The sequence below is a fragment of the Pogoniulus pusillus genome, chromosome 18, assembly GCF_015220805.1.
Source record: "Pogoniulus pusillus isolate bPogPus1 chromosome 18, bPogPus1.pri, whole genome shotgun sequence".
NCBI classification, from domain to species: Eukaryota; Metazoa; Chordata; class Aves; order Piciformes; family Lybiidae; genus Pogoniulus; species Pogoniulus pusillus.
This window is the reverse complement of record NC_087281.1, coordinates 6,926,307-6,946,147: the sequence shown is the minus strand read 5'-3', so window position 1 is coordinate 6,946,147 and position 19,841 is coordinate 6,926,307. Positions and strand designations below refer to the sequence as shown.

General features: G+C 44.5%; 1 protein-coding gene across 3 annotated transcripts in view; it reads right to left on the bottom strand.

Moving 5' to 3' along the window:
* GLP1R (glucagon like peptide 1 receptor) overlaps positions 1-19,841 on the bottom strand; it is a 103,406-nt gene that overhangs the window by 51,269 nt on the left and 32,296 nt on the right. For all 3 annotated transcript variants that reach the window (XM_064158309.1, XM_064158310.1, XM_064158311.1), the window contains exons 2-3: positions 18,397-18,493; positions 15,524-15,634 (exon numbers count right to left, since the gene is read on the bottom strand). In XM_064158309.1, the coding sequence (XP_064014379.1) occupies positions 15,524-15,634; positions 18,397-18,493 (208 nt within the window). The remainder of the gene's footprint in view (positions 1-15,523; positions 15,635-18,396; positions 18,494-19,841) is intronic.

The following is a 19,841-nucleotide window of genomic DNA, read 5'->3' as shown; positions in this document are numbered from 1 at the left end:
AATATGATTTTAAAACAAATCAGAGGGATGAAATAATTTTAAGGAGCAGTGCTATCTGCCTTTAGATGAAGCATTTATTTCTTACAGAGATGAAAGTAGACGGAGTTGTATCTTAGCCTAAGCTCATCTCTGGACCTTGGAAGAGAGAAACAACCTCTACACTTACCATTGCACCAGAAGTCTATTTGTTGAGTGAGAAGCTGGATAGAAAGAGAAACATTGCCCATTACCCAAAGGTCAAGTACCAGGGATTCTTGAAGACATGAGGAAGAAATGGACTGTAGTTTATATGGCTCTTCTATCAAGTTGCTCTGCACCTATGCTCTGACCTTAAGATCAGTCTTCCTCATCCACATGCTGAAATGCAGGATGGGTTTTGACAAAATGTTTATGAGAAATGTCAGCCTTAAGCAAGGCTTCTGCTGTGTTGAATCTCAGTCCAAGTTCTGCAAATCCTTAAGCTACCAAATAAAAGCTGTTACTGAACGGCAGTTACATCTGCATTTACCTTGCCAATCCTGCCAGCAATCTGATTCTTACCCTCCAGACAGAAACTGGGACCTAGCCACAATCCAAAAACGAGGATCTCTTCCACCATTCTATTATTAATCCTCCTCAAGTTTTTGATTCCATTTTTGTTTTCACTCCATTTTCCTTGCTCAGTATTTGAACAGACATACAGACTCAAACTTCTCTTTTCCTGCCAAAAGCCACTTCCAATATAATCTGAGATTAAACTAAAAGGGCAAAAACCCAACACCAGGTTCATGTTCTACCCCATCTTTGGTACTTGGGAACTTAAAAAAAAAAAAAACAAAGAAAGAAAACCCCAATACTTTACTCAATTAGTACCACTTAAGTAAGCCAGAGATATTGAGCTGGTTTTGGCAGGGCATTTAATTAGAACACAAGCACTGAATTTGTTCAGGTCCTTAATTAGTTCAAATGACTCTACTACCACTGTAATTAAAACCTGCATGTTCTTACATACAAGTAACATGAAGGAAGGTTTGAGGTCCCTATATTGTAGTACCAGTATATTCTGATAAAAAGTAAGTAGTGGGTAGTAAATGAAATGTATTTCAATTACACAATACCAGCAATGAGAGCATAGACAAAGTTTAAGGCAATTGGTGAGCTCAAACATGATGGTAGGATAAGCTGCCTGCTAGACTAGCACAAGCAAGGCACAAAGGTAGTCCAGCTGAGCACGACAATGTTTATTTCTCACTTAAGCATTTTATTCACAGACCAGCTGGAAGCAACTTCTCAAGCAGACACGAATCAAGGCTCAGCTCTGTCTCTGCAGAAGTTTGCCTTGATATGCTTGACAAGACACATCAAGGAATTTAAAAGCACAAAACCATCATAGTCATAATTGAAAAACTGTTGGAAAACATGTGGTCCTGACAACTACTCCAGCTCCCACAGAGGCAGTCACAGCAAGCTGATACCCTACAGCAAGCCTGTCTAGAGCTTATTCTGTGACCAACAACATGGAAAACAAAACTCTTCCCAGAGATCCTGTGATGGTTTGGGTGTGTTCCCTGCCCCCCCCCCCCCCCGACTTTGAAATCACCCAGACTAGACTCAGCCAGCTCTGGAAATATGAATGAAGCTATTTATTTACAGCTAGCACAATATCAAGCAGATATTTACAGTATATACAGTTATAGACAGAAATAGACAAGGTGAAAGGTAATACAGAAACACAACAGCCCTCCCAGAAACCTGAGTCCCCAGGAGGGGCTCTCAACCACCCCTCCACCTTTCCCCTACTCCTCTCAACCTTACCCCAGTGCCAAGGAAGAATGGAGGTTCGGCCAGGGGGTTAGGAACAATGGAGGGTGAGGTTAGAGAGTAAGGTGCAGCTCAGCCAGCAGCCCAAGTGAGAGTGGTTATCTAATGTTTTTATTTCTTGTGCCTATACATCTCAGCAAACCTGTGAGCAAGGTAGACATCACCACTGTTTTCTTTTCACAGCCTGTAATCTAGTTCTTCTCACCAAAACATTCTAGCTAGGCTCAAACTAGCATAGATCCTCAGGTACCTGACATGAACAACGTTCAGCTGCTTGCATCCCCCAAGTATGCACTTCAATGTTTGGCCACATGCAAAGTCTGCTCCTGCTCCAATTACCCATTGGATGAGGAGTGCCTATGTTCTGGCAGCACCAGAGAAAGGAAGCATACAGCTTTCCAGCATCCCTAAAGTAAGTTTAAAAAAAAATCTCACTCCAGATGAAAATTATTAAGCCATTGCTATGTTTTATGTACCTCAATCCAAAGTTCAGCAGCAATTAACACAGTATTTCTTTCCAACACATAGAAAGGAAAAAACAGAGAATGACATTTTCACAGGGCCCACAGTAGATACATGTTAATAACATAGCTGTTAATGACTTCAAGAATTATTTCTTAGCTAACCTTGATATGCACAGTGTGCTAGTTTGAAGCAAGCTAGAATGTTTTGGTGAAAAGACCTAGATAATAGGCAGTGAAAAGGAAAACAATTGTGTCTCCTTCCCTCATCAGTCTCGCTGAGAGTTCTGGGAAGAAGGAGGAAAACAATTAGATAACATTCTCCATTTTGTCTTTCATTCTGCCTTTGTCTTCAGACCCAGCCACATCTCCTTAACCTCACTGCCACTAACCTTCCTTCTTAACCTCTTGGCTGCACCTCTATTCTTCCTGGGAACTGGGGTAAGGTTGAGAGGGGCTGGGGAAGGTGTTGGGGTGGTTTGAGAGCCCCTTCCTGGGGACCCAGGTTTCTGGGGAGTTGTGCTTCTGTATTGTTTATCCTCTGTATATAACTGTATATACTGTAAATAGCTGCTTGTATATTGTGCAGCTTGTAAATAAATAGCTTCAATTATATTCCTGGAGTCCCTTCTGAGTTAGCTGGGGCAAAGACAAAGTGTGGGGGGGGCGGGTAAGAGCCCAAACCATCACAGCACAGCATATGTTCTAGAGTTCTCTGGTGTACTACCCAGGTGAGACTAAGAGGCAAGAAGTGAACTTGAACTATCAGGGGTGTTTTATTATTATTTTAAGCACACTGAAACTGCTAATTAGCTTGAGACAGCTTTCAGCACAAGAAAGCATGAATTTTGAATTGGTTATCAGGCAGCAAACACAAAGCAACCTATTTTTAACTGAAAAAGGTCACATCTGTCTCCAGCATTAAAGAGAGCTTTCTGAAAACTTGATTAGAGCACAGAGCAGAAGAAATATAAGTGTCTAATCATCTCCATTGTAGCCAATATTTGAAATCAATTTTATTTTCTTGCATGTTAAAAGACAAACAGATTGTTAAGCTATATGCTCATGTACTCACCTACTACCTTGGGTTCTAAGATCTTGAACTATGAAACTGAATGATTAAACACAGTGACAGATGAAAACCAGACAAGGTTTAACCTGTTTGTCCAAACCAAATGTTCCAGCCATACGTGGACTTCAAAGCCATTCAAAGGAAAGCTCTCACACAGACTTCCATTTCCTCAGCTGTAGAGCTTTCAATAGACCCATCTAGAAAGCAACATATATTGTTTCCTTGGGTCTTCCCTGCAGGGGCAACAGCAGTGTTTCACAAACCCAGCATCATTACCCACAGGAGGTCTCACAAACAGAAAGCATCTTCTTTGCTTCTGCTTTTTGTTTGTGGCACTACAGTGCTCTGTACCTATATGCCCTCTTGCTCCAAGTGCAAATGTGATGGTTTGGGTGTTCCCCACCCCCTCACACTTTGGAAATCACCCAGACTAGACTCAGACAGCTCTGGAAATTGAATGAAGCTTATATTTACAGCTGGCACAATATACAATCAGATATTTACAGAAGATACAGTTATAGACAGAAATAGACAAGGTAAAAGGGAATACAGCAACACAACAGCCCTCCCAGAAACCTGAGTCCCCAGGAGGGGCTCCCCTTACACCTCCTCTCACCCCTCTCAACTTTACCCCAGTGCCAAGGAAGAATGGAGGCTTGGCCAGGGGGATAGGAAGCAAAGTGGATTAATCAGAGTAACAGCAAAGAGGCTAGAGAGAAGTGTAGCTCAGGCAATGCCCCAAGAAGAAGCAGTGCAACTTCCTTATCTATGTTTGGATTCTTATTCTTATACATCTCAGCAAGCCTATGAGTGAAGTAGACATCATCCTGCTTCCCTTTCACAGCCTGTAATCTAGTCCTTCTAACCAAAACATTCTAGCTAGCTTCAAACTAACACAGCAAACAATACCCAGAAAGAGGCAGTCTTGAGGGAAGAAAAGAAACAGAACAGTGCAGCTACTTGAACATTGGCCCTTCATGACCATGTTTGATGGCAAGGGGAAGGCACTAAATGAGCCCTAGGTAAAGGCTAGTTGCAGAAGCGCTTCCAATAGCCCAGACTGTGGACTCAGGAGAGTAGTGGGACCACACTACTTGCAGTTACAGCTGGGGTAAACGTGAAAGAGTTGACCTGGATGTGTCTTTGCATCTCTGCCTCTGGCCTCTGCATTACCACACATCTCAAACCTCCCCTGGAGATTGTTCCATGCAATCACTCACTGAGCAAACCTATTGTGCGAAGTGCAGCCATGGTCTTACGTCTCCAGTATGCCTTTCAACTTATATTTAATCAGATTCTGACTGCACCTCTAATAGGTGCAGTCAGATTAAATCTGATTAAATATAAGTAGAGCTTGGTAGGCCAGCAGTCCTCCAATGAGCCGTGTATTGTCATAGTGGAAGATTTCATAGTAGTCCAACAGTGTAGGAGAGACACTGAGGTCCTGGAGCATGTCCAGAGACAAGCAATGAGGCTGGCGAGGAGTTTAGAGAGCATGTTGTATGAGAGGCAGCTGAGGGAACTGGGGCCATTTAGTCTGGAGAACAGCAGGCTATGGGGAGATATTATTGCTCTCTATAACTATCTGAAAAGAGGTTGTAGCGAGGCTGCTGTAGGTCTCTTCTCCCAGGCAACAGCAATAGGATGAGAGGAAATGGGTGTAGCTTGTGCCAGGAGAAACTTAGAGTGGACATTAGGAAATGCATCTTTACTGAGAGACTGGCAAGGCAGTGGAACAGGCTGCCCAGGGAGGTGGTAGAGTTGCCATCCTTGGAGGCATTCAGGAAGAATACCCACGTGGAGCTTCAGAAAATAGTTTAGTGGTCATAGTAGTTGGGTTATGGTTGGATTTGATTAACTTAAGGGTCCTTTCCAGCTTTAAATGATTTTGTGATACAACACATCATCAGATCTTGTTTCCATTCAGGACTGAAAAGAATCCAACACACTCCTGAGGCACAGCTTCTGGGTTAGAGTTTCCTCCAAAGAGACTGAAACTGCTAACACTATTTCAGTCACAGCAAGTAGGATAACCAGGAGGTTCCTCAGAATGCACTGTAGCACCAGAACAAGATATTAATGCAGATATGGACAAGGCACTCCAAAACCAGCAACAGGTCCTAAGATAACAAAAAACCAAGCAAACACACCCCCAAAAGCATAGAAAAGCCAAACAAGCACACACACAACCAAAACAACCAGAAACATTCAAGGAGTTCAGAAGACTGAGTGAAGATCTGAGTAACAACCACACCTCTGTTAACGCAGCTTTGCAGTCTGCCTTTGTGCAGCCCAGTGCATATAGGAGCAACTGAAACTAGTGCCTCTGGAAGGTTTTTTAATTAAAAGAGATTTAGTGCTATTAAACAATAAAATATCAGAACCCCAGAGGAGGCATAATTGCATGATGAATTGTGCAGCTCCACAGTTTCCAAATCCACATGGTGTTACTGGCAGCTGGCCTTCAATTATGAGAAGGTAACAAGAAAAAGCACACAGACAGTCCCAGTGAGGCACCCACCATCCCTTAAAGAAATACTGCTCCCCTTGGAGGTTTCTGTGTTCACTGGTCTTTGACAGCTGCTGCCCTAGTATAACTCACAGTAATCTCACAATGTGAAAAGCAAGATGGGCAAAGTTTACCTGGTATTAATTCCAGTGCCACTGCAAATGGAGTAAGCATTCTGGGGTTTCACTAAAGGCAAGATTTGGCCCAAAACACATATGGGAGCAAAAGCTTTGACCCAGCCAGCCAGAAGTACACGAACTATGCCTTCAACAAGCTTTGGCCATGGTCCAAACTCTGCTGGCAACTTCACCAAATAAATCCCTTTAGCAATAACCTCCCTCCTGCTACTTCAGCATTCATGTCTTCACCATGAAGACCTGCCCAACAGTAGGAGCTGTGTAAGAACAAAGAGAAGCAAAAATAGAGCTGGAGCGAAATAGCCCATACAGGTTTGAAATTACTGCCATTTGGTCTTTCAAAGATGTGTAAGCAGGCTAAAACCAGATTTGGGTTGTTCTGCTGGGGTTTTTTTTGTTGTTGTTGTTTTGGGGGGTGTTTGTTGCTTTGGGTTTTTTGGGGGGTTTGGGGATGTTTTCCGGAGGGAGGCAGAGAGGGGAAGTAAGACATGGCAGAAATAAAGTATGTGATTGTTCTGATAATTTAAACATTTCACTTTATATCTTCAATGCATTTCAAAACACAACTTGGAAAAACATTGTTTTACCCACAGAGAAATCTATTAACATTACTACTGGGTCCTGAACAGAAAACTTTGGCCAAATTTAGATTCTCCTTGACCTTCTGCTTGCCCTAGTGCCACTGCTTCTCACTGTCTCAGAAGGGTTTCCTTGCTACATGCACAAAGCTATTTTGTACAGCACTAGAGAGACAGAGACGACTTCATGAACTTCTGCCTTTTAGTTACAGCCCTGCACTGTCTGGGCTCCTCATTTGCTACAGTATCAAACCCCTGCACTGTGCTGAGATATGTTGGTCATCTATTTCTGGTCCTATTGATAATAGTTCAACCTGCATTGAAACAAAGGATACACAAAGCCTCAGCTACTTTGGCTTCAGTGTAACACTTATTACCCAGGTACCTGTAATAGTCTTATTGCACAATCTCCTGTTAAGGCAATGACCAATTGTCTCGGTTCTAATTTAAATTCCCAGAGACTCAAATAAATTTGATAGAACCAATAAGAATTTATAGAGTGCCCTTCCCTCTTCCCCCTTCTTTCCCAAAGGAAAGGAATAAGATGTAGAGAGAGGAAAGTTAAGCACACCCAAATAAATCAATCTCACTCAATTTGGAAGTTAAAAAGTTCAACAATAAATTAAAAAGGTATCTGAGGTAGGGAAGTTACAAAGGTATAGGGAAGGGAAAATAAATATAAAATGTGTAAATACAACCAGATTTTGATGGTAATGGCTTTGTCCACCTCGTGGGTGATGGCCACAGGGTAAAACAAAGAGGAACAGGAACAGGACGGTGATGCTGGTAAGCAGGGAGGAAGGGAGCGCACAGAGTGTGAAACAGGAAGCCCCCCTGCTTTTATGGACCTTTAGACAGGAAGGGGGAGTGAGCTAACCATCACCTGGTAGTGTTCAGACCCACCCTTGGGGAGGGGTCAAGACCACCTAGGGTCAGGTTCAAGGTCACTCTCCCTGGAGGGTTAACCCTGTACACCAATATCTTTGTAGCAGATGACTGCTAATAAAGTTGCAATCACAGCAATCAGGAGCTAGATCTGTATGAAGAGGGGGCTGAGGAGTGGGTGTGGAAGAAAAAAAATATAAATACTCAAAAGAATGAGGACAAGCCCTCACATCTCAGTGGGATGGAATTCCCAATCCCACTTGCAGCACAACTACAGACGGGAAAAGGCAGTAGTGAAGTGACGTTAAAGCAACACAATAAAGCAGCCTTCAGGCAACATCTCAAACTGCACCAACAACCCAATGCACAACATGAAGAACACTAGTTTTCTTCAAGGTTTTCAGTGAACAGACTCCCATCTCACAGTATCACAGTATTATCAGGGTTGGAAGAGACCTCACAGATCATCAAGTCCAACCCTTTACCACAGAGCTCAAGGCCAGACCATGGCACCAAGTGCCATGTCCAATCCTGCCTTGAACAGCCCCAGGGACGGCGACTCCACCACCTCCCCGGGCAGCCCATTCCAGTGTCCAATGACTCTCTCAGGGAAGAACTTTCTCCTCACCTCCAGCCTAAATTTCCCCTGGTGCAGCCTGAGGCTGTGTCCTCTCGTTCTGGTGCTGGCCACCTGAGAGAAGAGAGCAACCTCCTCCTGGCCACAACCTCCCCTCAGGTAGTTGTAGACAGCAATAAGGTCACCCCTGAGCCTCCTCTTCTCCAGGCTAAACAATCCCAGCTCCCTCAGCCTCTCCTCGTAGGGCTGTGCTCAAGGCCTCTCCCCAGCCTCGTCGCCCTTCTCCGGACACGCTCAAGCATCTCAATGTCCCTCCTAAACTGGGGGGCCCAGAACTGAACACAGTACTCAAGGTGTGGTCTAACCAGTGCAGAGTACAGGGGCAGAATGACCTCCCTGCTCCTGCTGGCCACACCATTCCTGATTCAGGCCAGGATGCCACTGGCTCTCTTGGCCACCTGGGCACACTGCTGGCTCATGTTCAGGCAGGTATCAATCAGCACCCCCAGATTCCTCTCTGTCTGGCTGCTCTCCAGCACTCTGACCTCAGCTTGTATCTCTGCATGGGGTAGTTGTGGCCAAAGTGCAGCACCCTGCACTTGGAGCTATTGAACCCCATCCCATTGGACTCTGCCCATCTCCTTACAGCTGCTCCTGGACCTGAAGAAAGCATTACCGCTGAACACACACCCACGACATAAGCACCGATTCAGAAGAAATCAAGAAGTTACACTTGAGTGAGCATCTCTGTAGCAGCAAGCAGAGACGAGAACCTCCTAGCACCATGGACATACCTGCTGGGACACTGCACATACCTGCTGAGCAGGTAAAAAGTTATCTATTGTTTTTGACTTGGCACTCTGCTAGGCAGCCTGCTGAGCTACAGCTGCTGCTGAGATTTTCAGAAGCACAGACTCGGGACTGACAGCCACCAGGATAACAGTGGGACACAAACAAGAACAGAAGGTGTTCAACTGTAAGACTTGCAAAATTTGTAACCAGTCAAGGAATGCTCAAACTCTTCCCACAAAAATTATTTTCCCTATATCCTAATCTGGCTGAGTCCACTAGGAAATGCTAACACCTGACAGTAACTAATCACCGAGATGCTCCTGCCCCATTCAGCAGAAGACCCAAGTTTACTCTCATACTTGTTTAGAAGCTCTTTTTGTTGCCCTTCAGATCACTTGTCAGAGTCTGGGTGGTTGTTGGGTCTCCTGATCCTATCTTTGAATGATTACTGTCTCGATATGCCTCCTGGGCCACCTGTCCCTGCTTTCAACTCTTCTATACTTCTCACACAAATGGTCAGGTCAAAGAGACTTGCACTTACTGTTTGCTCCACCTCAGTACCCCATGACAAACAATATTCAATTTCAAGTGTTTTAATTTATTCCTCAATAGACTTCTGGGGTTATGGTGTGAAATTCTCCAGCAAACATACTTGAAAACTCAATTCCTAATCAAAGGAACATCAGTCTTCAACGAGTAACCTTGGCTTAGGCATTTCATAGTGCATGATGACCTTGATGTTCTGAGGTACCTCCCAAAGGAGGTTTCATGTTCTCATTTCATCCCCTTTCTAGCCCTGATGAAAATGAAGACCTGCAGTGCCAGAGTCTATTTCAAGTTCTAAACAGGGGGCTACATAAGAACAAGTTACAAGCATGCTATAGTGATTACTGTAAATTACAATGTCCTATTGCTCTAAATCTTCCATTTTAAAGGTGCTACCTCTTCATCATGGCAGTTCATTATCATTCACTTTGAACACGACTGCACACAGCATCAATTTGTTATGGGAACTCAGGCTCCTCAACTGTGTAACTGGCACTAGTACAACCTCCTTGTTTTCTACCAGACAGTGCAAGGTCTCATTGTTCCATTTAGCAGTGTTCCTCACTGATGAAACAGTGACTGAGGTACAGGCACAGTAGGCACAGCAAGGGAACATGTCCAGAGGTCTAATGACTTTCTGAAGTACTTCTGCAATCCTCTGTAGCAAGGGGTTATACAAAATATTGCTGCTCTCACTGAAATTGTTTTCAGCATAATTAAAAAAACAAACCCAACTTATTTCCAGAAGTATGAAAGGTATTGCACATTCCAATAATTTATTAATCTGCAGTACTGGCTTTCTCCGATAGTGAAGTGTCAAGTGCAGATGGAAGTCAAATAATTGTGTCCAGGATCTTTATAAACAGCAAGGAAACAAGTTTAGAGGAAAGAAGTTTAACCCTGTGAAGAGTTTCAGATAAAAGATTAGCATTATTGGAAAAAATTCCACAGAATCCAATAATTATGTCATAGAATTAGCCAGGTTGGAAAAGACCTCCAAGACCATCCAGGCCAACCTAGCACCCAGCCCTAGCCACTCAACTAGACCATGGCATTAAGTGCCTCATCCAGGCTTTGCTTCAACACCTCCAGGGACGGTGACTCTACCACCTCCCTGGGCAGCCCATTCCAATGCCAATCACTCTCTCTGGCAACAACTTCCTCCTAGACTAGAGAGGTCATTAAGTGGCAGCAGGACCTCACAACACAGGAACAGAAAAAGTGGAGCAAATAATCTCATCTCACCTCAAGTTTCCTTAATCACTAAGTACATTGTAATGTTGGTTCTCATCTCTTATCTTGAAACCTTAGTATAGAAAGTATAAAAGCTACATCAAATTAAAGCAAAAACAGCAATCCAGGCTTGGCAGATTTGCTTCAGGTACCTCTGAGACAAGTTTTTGGGTAGCTTTAGCTTATAAGACTGCAATAGCACACCTGGCATTCCCCCCCACACCATGAAATTTATACATTGCCAAGCACCTCTGCCACTGAGCAGTAAGAGCAGGTTGCTAACTGTACTGGGTAGCTGTGTGTAGGTGTTTGCAGTAGGGGACTGCAAGGTGGCCTCTGTAAAATGAGGCTGGAGCTGTGCTGGATACAGTTGGTCCTAATGGACCCACTGCAGGGCACAGCTGAGCCCTTCAGTCAAGATGGTACCACCTCAGAGTAAATGTATGTAAGAAATGACCAAACACTGCCTGGCAGCAAGCGATGAGCAACAGCCCTGCAAGCACTGATGAGATCAGAAAGACTGAGGCAAAGAGATGCTGCAGACAGAGCAGATGTCCTTACAGCCCCTGAAGATACCACGGTGGAGTTTACCATGGCTGGCTGCCAAATGCCCACCTCTGCATTTCCCCATTTCGCCTCCTCAATGGGATGGGGGAGAAAATAAGGCAGAAAAGCTCATTGGTCAAGATAAAGACAGTACCTAGGAGAGCTCACAGGCAAAATGGGAACTGGATGCTGCCAAAAGAAGGAATAGCTGCAGGAAAACTTTTGTGGTTGTAAATTGGTAAGAGCATGAAGGATGAAGTTTTAGTGTATGCATAAATTGTCAGCATTGTTATGACATTTTGATTTTGCTGTGACAATTACACACCCACACCACCACTCCTTCAAGATAACGACAGCCCACTAAGAAAAGCAAAAGTAGCAGGTGAAAACAAAGCAAAATAAATAATTTAGTCATTGCTCTTCAGCAGATGTCCAGCCACTTGTTTGAAAGCAGAGCTTTAGCACACACACTCATTACTTGGGAAAGCAAATACCATAGCTGTGAATGCCTCCCACCTGTTTCTTCCCCTTTCCATGAGCTTTGATTGCTAACCACAATGTTGCATGGTAAGGAAAACAACTTTGGTCACCTCGGGTCAGGTGCCCCACTAATGTCACATCCCAGATTTCTGCAGATCCCTCACCTACTGGCCTGGGGCAGGGCACAGGTTGGAGAAAGAGCTGTAATGTTGTGCAAGCATTGTTTAGCAACAGCCAAGCTACTGGTGTATTATCAACACCTCCAGCCACAAAGACAAGCACCACACGAGCTGCTATGAAGAAAGTTACCTCCACCCCAGCCAGTTCCAGTACAATTTTCACTCTTATTTCTTACCATTTGCACCATGCCCAGGTTCCACATTACCCAATGCATCTAGGTACCCTCTTGACTATTCCATTCCTTTTTTTGGATTCATTCAAACCCTTTCATGCCAACACTTACAAAACACACTCCGCAACTTAAACCAACTTTATGTCCAGCAGTCAGATTTAGACATCCTCATCAGATAGTATCTTTAAGAGAGGACAATTTGCCACACCAAGTCAGCGGGTGGTTAAACTGTTTCAGTTAGACCTCACAAAAGAACAAGCTGTACATGTTGCCAGTACTAGACAAGGTAACTTAACATATGTTGCCATCAAGTGGCATCAGAACTACCTGTACAGAAGAGTGCAAATTCAAGGTGACATTCAGTTCTCCTCAGGAAAAAAGTCTTTGAAACCATCAACAGTGCCTTAACCTCACAGAATTCTGAGATATAAGTTTATTTCAGAAAGCAGTATAAAACACTTCCATTATAGACATTTTTATCCACTACAGGATGACCTATCATATAGCTTTGGTAGTTCTGTCTCAGTCTCCTAACTACACCAACATCACTCATAGATGGTTTTCTTCACACACCTCAAGATTCTTCCTTTAAGTTGCCACTATTCAAACAACAAAACCAGGTGGGAGCACAAAAACTCAAACTAAATGCAATTCTTAAGAATAACCTTCTCTTCCATTTTCATTTTCTCCTGCTAAATACACATAAAGAGTATATTATACTGTCCTGGTAGGGCATAAATCCTGCCAGGCTGGTTTAACTCTTGCTCTCCACCTCCCGTTGTGGGTCTGGGAGTTAAGTAGATGAGCAAAACAATGGAGGGTTTGGCCCCAGCAAAGCCTTAAGGGCTAGGGGCTTAGTACCAAGTCAGGTGTCTTGTGCTGCCCCTCAAGGTGCCTATGTGGTCACACAAGGCACAAAATTTTGAATCATAGAATCAATCAGGTTGGAAGAGACCTCCAAGATCATCCAGTCCAACCTAGCATCCAGCTCCAGCCAGGCATCTAGACCATGGCACTAAGTGCCTCATCCAGGCTTTTCTTGAACACCTTCAGGGATGGTGACTCCACCACCTCCCTGGGCAGCCCATTCCAATGCCAATCACTCTCTCTGCCAACAACTTCCTCCTAACATCCAGCCTAGACTTTCCCAGGCACAACTTGAGACTGTGTCCCCTTGTTCTATTGCTGGTTGTCTGGCAGAAGAGGCCAACTCCCACCTGGCTACAACCTCCCTTCAGGTAGTTGTAGACAGCAATGAGGTCCGCCCTGAGCCTCCTCTTCTCCAGGCTGCACACCCCCAGCTCCCTCAGCCTCTCCTCATAGGGTTTGTGTTCCAGGCCCCTCACCAGCTTTGTCACCCTTCTCTGGACATGTTCCAGCACCTCAATATCTCTCTTGAATTGAGTGGCCCAGAAATTCGTTTCTTCTGTTTTGGGGAGAAGCAATTGTGGGAAAAAGGACAAAGAACCTTAAGCCACTGAGTCTAAGGACTCTGGCTTACCCAGACTTGTTTGCATCCTGTAGTAAACAAGGTACACACACTTAGCTTGTGCCTGCCTTGTGCAAGGTCTATTTTTTTTCCCAAATTTGGATAAAACAAGCCTATGGCTGCAGGGAATATGGTCAAGCCTGGCAAACTGCCATTCTGATTGACTATTCTGTGTCAGTAGACCCTTTAGTCTAATTCATTATCCAGAAAGATGCTAGTGCCTACAGACCAGTTTCATTTTCAAAATTACATATTTCATGGGGGCATGGTGTGCTAGTTTGAAGCTATCTAGAATGCTTTGGTGAGAAGGATTAGATCACAGGCTGTGAAAGAGAAGCAGGGTGATGTTTACCTCAATCATGGGCTTTCTGAGAGGTATAAGAACAAGAATCCAAACATAGATAAGAGAGTGACACTTCTTGGGGCATTGAGATGCACTTCTCTCTAGCCTCTCTGCCGTTACTCTGATTAATCCACTTTGCTTCCTATCCCCCTGGCCAAGCCTCCATTCTTCCTTGGCACTGGGGTAAAGTTGAGAGGGGTGAGAGGAGGTGTAAGGGGCAGTTGGGAGCCCCTCCTGGGGACTCAGGTTTCTGGGAGGGCTGTTGTGTTCCTGTATTACCTTTTCCCTTGTCTATTTCTGTCTATAACAGTATACACTGTGAATATCTGCTTGTATATTGTGCTAGCTGTAAATATAAGCTTCATTCAATTTCCAGAGCTGTCCGAGTCTAGTCTGGGTGATTTCCAAAGTGTGAGGGGGTGGGGAACACCCAAACCATCACATTTGCACTTGGAGCAAGAGGGCATATAGGTACAGAGCACTGTAGTGCCACAAACAAAAAGCAGAAGCAAAGAAGATGCTTTCTGTTTGTGAGACCTCCTGTGGGTAATGATGCTGGGTTTGTGAAACACTGCTGTTGCCCCTGCAGGGAAGACCCAAGGAAACAATATATGTTGCTTTCTAGATGGGTCTATTGAAAGCTCTACAGCTGAGGAAATGGAAGTCTGTGTGAGAGCTTTCCTTTGAATGGCTTTGAAGTCCACGTATGGCTGGAACATTGGGTTTGGACAAACAGGTTAAACCTTGTCTGGTTTTCATCTGTCACTGTGTTTAATCATTCAGTTTCATAGTTCAAGATCTTAGAACCCAAGGTAGTAGGTGAGTACATGAGCATATAGCTTAACAATCTGTTTGTCTTTTAACATGCAAGGTGGAAGGGCAGTTGGGAGCCCCTCCTGGGGACTCAGGTTTCTGGGAGGGCTGTTGTGTTTCTGTATTACCTTTTTACCTTGTCTATTTCTGTCTATAATTGTATATACTGTAAATACCTGCTTGTATATTGTGCTAAGCTGTAAATATAAGCTTCATTCATATTTCCAGAGCTGGCTGAGTCTAGTCTGGGTGATTTCCAAAGTGAGGGGGGGGGGGGGGGGGGGCGGGGAACATAACTTTGTGCCTTTCTGCACTGACCCTCCACCTGCAGCAGCACCCCAGTCACGGCTCATTAACTGGGAATCACAGCAGCCATGTGTTTGCAGCTTGCACTAGTGGCTTAGCAGCAACTCAGTTCTCTCCTTCCCTCTGCCTGGAATAGTTTGTATTTTACCCCGGGATCATTATCATGAGTTTTGGAAGAATCTTTGCACAGGAATCTTACTCAGGGACCAAAGCTTTGTGAGTACAATGCTGGGGTTAACGCTAAGACTCCATAAGCACAGTTAGAATTCTTCCTGTCTTCACATCCCTATTGTCCAAGTTCTGACTGTTTAAACTGTTTAATTCTGTGTTTATAGATATCCTTTGTGCAACTACTTCCTGTCAACTGAAAATCCAAAGAATTCCAGGGAATTTCCCCACTTTTAAAACCATTAATAATGTTAACATTAATATTCACATTGAGATCAATATTTGTATCAGATTATTAATTTCAACAACAAATTCCTGCTGTGTGTTGCAGAGAACTGACTGTACTCATAGCCATTTAAGCCAATTCTATCCTTGATAAGACTATACAGGGAAACCAAGGTTAATTTAATCTGTGCCTGTAAGGGAAGGCTCTTACCTGTGTTAGCCCAGGGGAGATACCAGGGGCAGCTGACATTCACATAGGTGCCAGGCAGTCCGTCTGGCCAACAGGCATAATTGTCAAACGTTCTGTTGCAGAACTTGCCTTCTGCAGAGACATGGAAGGGAAGGTCATGCTACTGCTTTGTATTAGTACTGCAAGGAGGAAAAGACTGAAGAGCAGAAGATAAAAGGAAGCACAGACATACGCATTTAAGCCATAACAGCATTACACAGTTAAGCTCTGATGTGGAATTAAATGAGGTTTGCCCAAAAGCTTATCCACATATGACAGGACACTATGGTTTCAGGAGGGAACTGGAGAACAGATTAGAGTCTTTGACTAAATCAAGTAAGGTAAATCAATAACAATCCATTTCCATCTTTTCTCTTTTACACTCTGGTGCCTCAGCTTAATTTAAAACGTTTTTTGCTATATTGTAGCTAATCTCTGAGAACAATTCCCAGGCCTGCACATGGAAAGTCTAGCCCAATACATAGATACATCAACAAAACACCTCTCAACCATAACTTTGCATTACAGCTTCATCTACATGAGAATACTTCAGCTTCTGATTTATTAAAACTCATTCTTAAAGGGCAGCACTCAACTGCTCAACAAGATAATGGAGCAGAGGCAGGTAATGTTTCCCCACCATTGCTGTCAGCAGCTACTGCTCTTCACTGCTATAAATAAAGCAGTTAATAGAACTGATGTAGTAGTTTTGAAACTATTCCAACACAGATACAACTCTAAACTTCTCTGCCTCTCAAAGCACTGAAGCACAGAAGAGGCTGCACTGTGTCCAGTTGTAAGCATCACTGACAAGTCACTAGTGTCCTCTAAATGTCACAATGCTGGCAGATCACAACTGCTCTCCGCACACTACAGCAGCTCAACTTCGAAGACAAGCTGCATCTTGACTTCATTCACAAGCTTATTGCTTGCTTTTGTGGTTGTGCTTAGGTTTTCCCCTTTGGTTGGTTGGAGGTCTTTTGTTGTTCAGGGCTGGGTTTTTTTTGTTGTGTTTTCAGGTTAGGTTTGTGGGGCTTTTTTGGCTGGGGTTTTTTTATTGGTTTAGGTCTTGGGGTTGTCTGGGGATAGTGAAGAGGAGGTGTCCTCAAACTTTTTAAACAGGAGGCCAGTCACTGTCCTTCAGACACTGTTGAGGGATGGACTACAGTTTGTCAGGGGCCCGACTATAATTTGATTGCAGCCCAGTAGTGTCAGGGGACAGACTATAGTTTGGTTCCAGCTCAGTAGTGTCAGGGGACAGACTATAGCTTGGTTCCTGCCCAGTAGTGTCAGGGGACAGACTATAGTTTGGTTCCTGCCCAGTAGTGTCAGGGGACAGACTATAGTTCGGTTCCAGCCCAGCAGTGTCAGGGGCCGGACTGTAGTTTGGTTCCAGCCCAGCAGTGTCAGGGGCTGGACTACAGTTTGGTTCCAGCCCAGTAGTGTCAGGGGCTGGACTGTAGTTCGGTTCCTGCCCAGTAGTGTCAGGGGCTGGACTGTAGTTCGGTTCCTGCCCAGTAGTGTCAGGGGCTGCACTACAGTTTGGTTCCAGCCCAGTAGTGTCAGGGGCTGCACTACAGTTTGGTTCCAGCCCAGTAGTGTCAGGGGCTGCACTACAGTTTGGTTCCAGCCCAGTAGTGTCAGGGGCTGCACTACAGTTTGGTTCCAGCCCAGTAGTGTCAGGGGCTGCACTACAGTTTGGTTCCAGCCCAGTAGTGTCAGGGGCTGCACTACAGTTTGGTTCCAGCCCAGTAGTGTCAGGGGCTGCACTACAGTTTGGTTCCTGCCCAGCAGTGTCAGGGGATGGACTATAGTTTGGTTCCTGCCCAGCAGTGTCAGGGGACACTATAGTTTGAGGACCCCTGCTGTAGAAGTTTGGGTTGTTGAGGTTTCTGGGGGGTTGGGCCTTTTGGAGGATTGTGGTTTTTCTAGTTTGGGGTTTTTCACTCAAGTGTTTTGTGTGTCTGGGTTTATGTTTTGTTTTAGTGTACCTTTGTTTTGGGGGTTTTGTTCCTTTCATTTGTATTTTATTCAGGGCTTTGTTTTGTTTTTTGGAGGGTTGTTTGTCTTTTTTTCCCCCACATTGTTTGGGGTTTGCTTTCCTTGTTGTTTTTTTTTTTTTTTTTCAAAAAGAAGTAATTTCAATATTTAATGCTCAAAATAATTTTCACCAACCTCAAGGCCCAAAACATGTGAGGTGAACTGTGAACAGCATGGTCCCAGACTTCCTAACACCTATATGTTCTCTCTACCCTGACCCCTAACAACCCCCAGGTGGGGGTTGGTCTCTTCTGCCACGCAACCAGCAACAGAACAAGGGGACACAGTCTCAAGTTGTGCTGGGGGAAGTATAGGCTGGATGTTAGGAGGAAGTTGTTGGCAGAGAGAGTGATTGGCATTGGAATGGGTTGCCCAGGGAGGTGGTGGAGGCACCATCCCTGGAGGTGTTCAAGAAAAGCCTGGCTGAGGCACTTAGTGCCATGGTCTAGTTGACTGGCTAGGGCTGGGTGCTAGGTTGGACTGGATGATCTTGGAGGTCTCTTCCAACCTGGTTGATTCTATGATATAAAATGTTTCAGGGAACTACACTAGCATGCTACTTCAGTGTACTACTACCACCCACCACTTGCCCCTGTAAAACATTCTGCACTTGAATACCAACATCTTTGACGAAATTGTTCTGTAAAATGACTCCTCAGAGGGAAGAATGTCACAGAGAGCATGCAGAAGCAACTGTGATAAAAAGAAATGGATTGGAAAGTATGAACTTGAAAATACTTCTCTGGCATAATCACTCCCTTGCTACTGTTATACAATTAAAAAAGTTACTCCCTACCCCTACCAAGCAGGCTTACCTGCCACGATGGGGGGTGCCTCATACAGGTATCTCAGGCATTGGAGCTGATACTCCTTCCACTTCTGCATAACCCCAGAGAGAGAACCATCTGAATTCTGAAAAAGAAATAATGAGTCTCAGACATTGCAGGGCCTTGAACTGTTTTCATGCAGCCTGAATATAGTCACAGAATCAGTCAGGGTTGGAAGGGACCACAAAGATCATCCAAGTTCCAAACCCCCTGCCATGGGCAGGGACACTTCACATTAGATCAGGCTGTCTAGAGCCTCATCCAGCCTGGCCTTGAACACCTCCAGGGATGGGGCTTCCACCACCTCTCTGGGCAACCCCTTCCAGGGCCTCACCACCTGAAGAACCTCTTCCTAACATCCAGTCTCAATCTACCCATTTCTAGCTTTGTTCCACTCCCCCTAGTCCTATCACTATCTGACATTCTGAAGAGTCCATCCCCAGCTTTCCTGTAGGCCCCCTTAAAATACTGAAAGGTCACAATGAGGTCACCTCAGAGCCTTCTCCTCTCCAGATTGAACAGCCCCAATTCCATCAGTCTCTCCTCACAGGAGATAGGATTCAGCCCTCTGATCGTCAATAGGAACATGTGGAAGTGACTATCACAAACCACAAGATGACAGCCTACTGTAAGGGGCAGAAGATGCTGCTACATGCGCTTCCCTAACTGCAGTCAAAAGAAATCCCTTTCTGATTGTAACACAAGGAACTTCAAAAAACCCCAACAATTATACCATGTCCTCACTGAAACCCACACTGAGCTAGCCTTCCTCTCTTGAACATGCCCCAGCTATGTGATTTATTATCTCATGGTAAGACAGGAAGAGCAGCAAGTCCTTTCAGAAGAGACTTTCTTTCCAAAAGCAGTATTTCTGCTATCCTATAAATGAGACCAAGTTAATTTGCTCTATTTAGTGGATATTGCCCAAACATTCCTCTAGAATGTGAATGAAAGCTTTTCCAGTTCAACTTTTATTCCATGAGCAACAGCTTCTCCCCTACATCCAGTACGTTTTTTCCTGAAACCACAGAAAAAGCTGAGGCCTCCTCTCACGCAGTTTGCCAGTCTGCAGAGTCCACCATCATCCCTCAGCTACTGTGGGAGCAGGGGAAAGTATGTGCAAACTCTGTCCAAGCACAAAGGAAATCAGCTGCTGTTACACTGCTAAATTTAGGGCTGACCGCTTGCTCAGCTCTAGCCAATGTCCCACCTAGCTCACAGAGAGTCAGCTCATTCACTGCATTTGAGTTAGGAATGTCAGTTCTTTCCCCTCCTCACATTTGCATAAACTGATTTACAAACACTGGGATTAGTAGGCTGAAAGTGATTGATAATGCAGATATCCATGCTGAGTGTTTCTCTGAGTTGTCTCAGACCCACATACAACACATTACCACTGAATAGAGAAGTCTAATCCCAGCTGCCAGTTTATT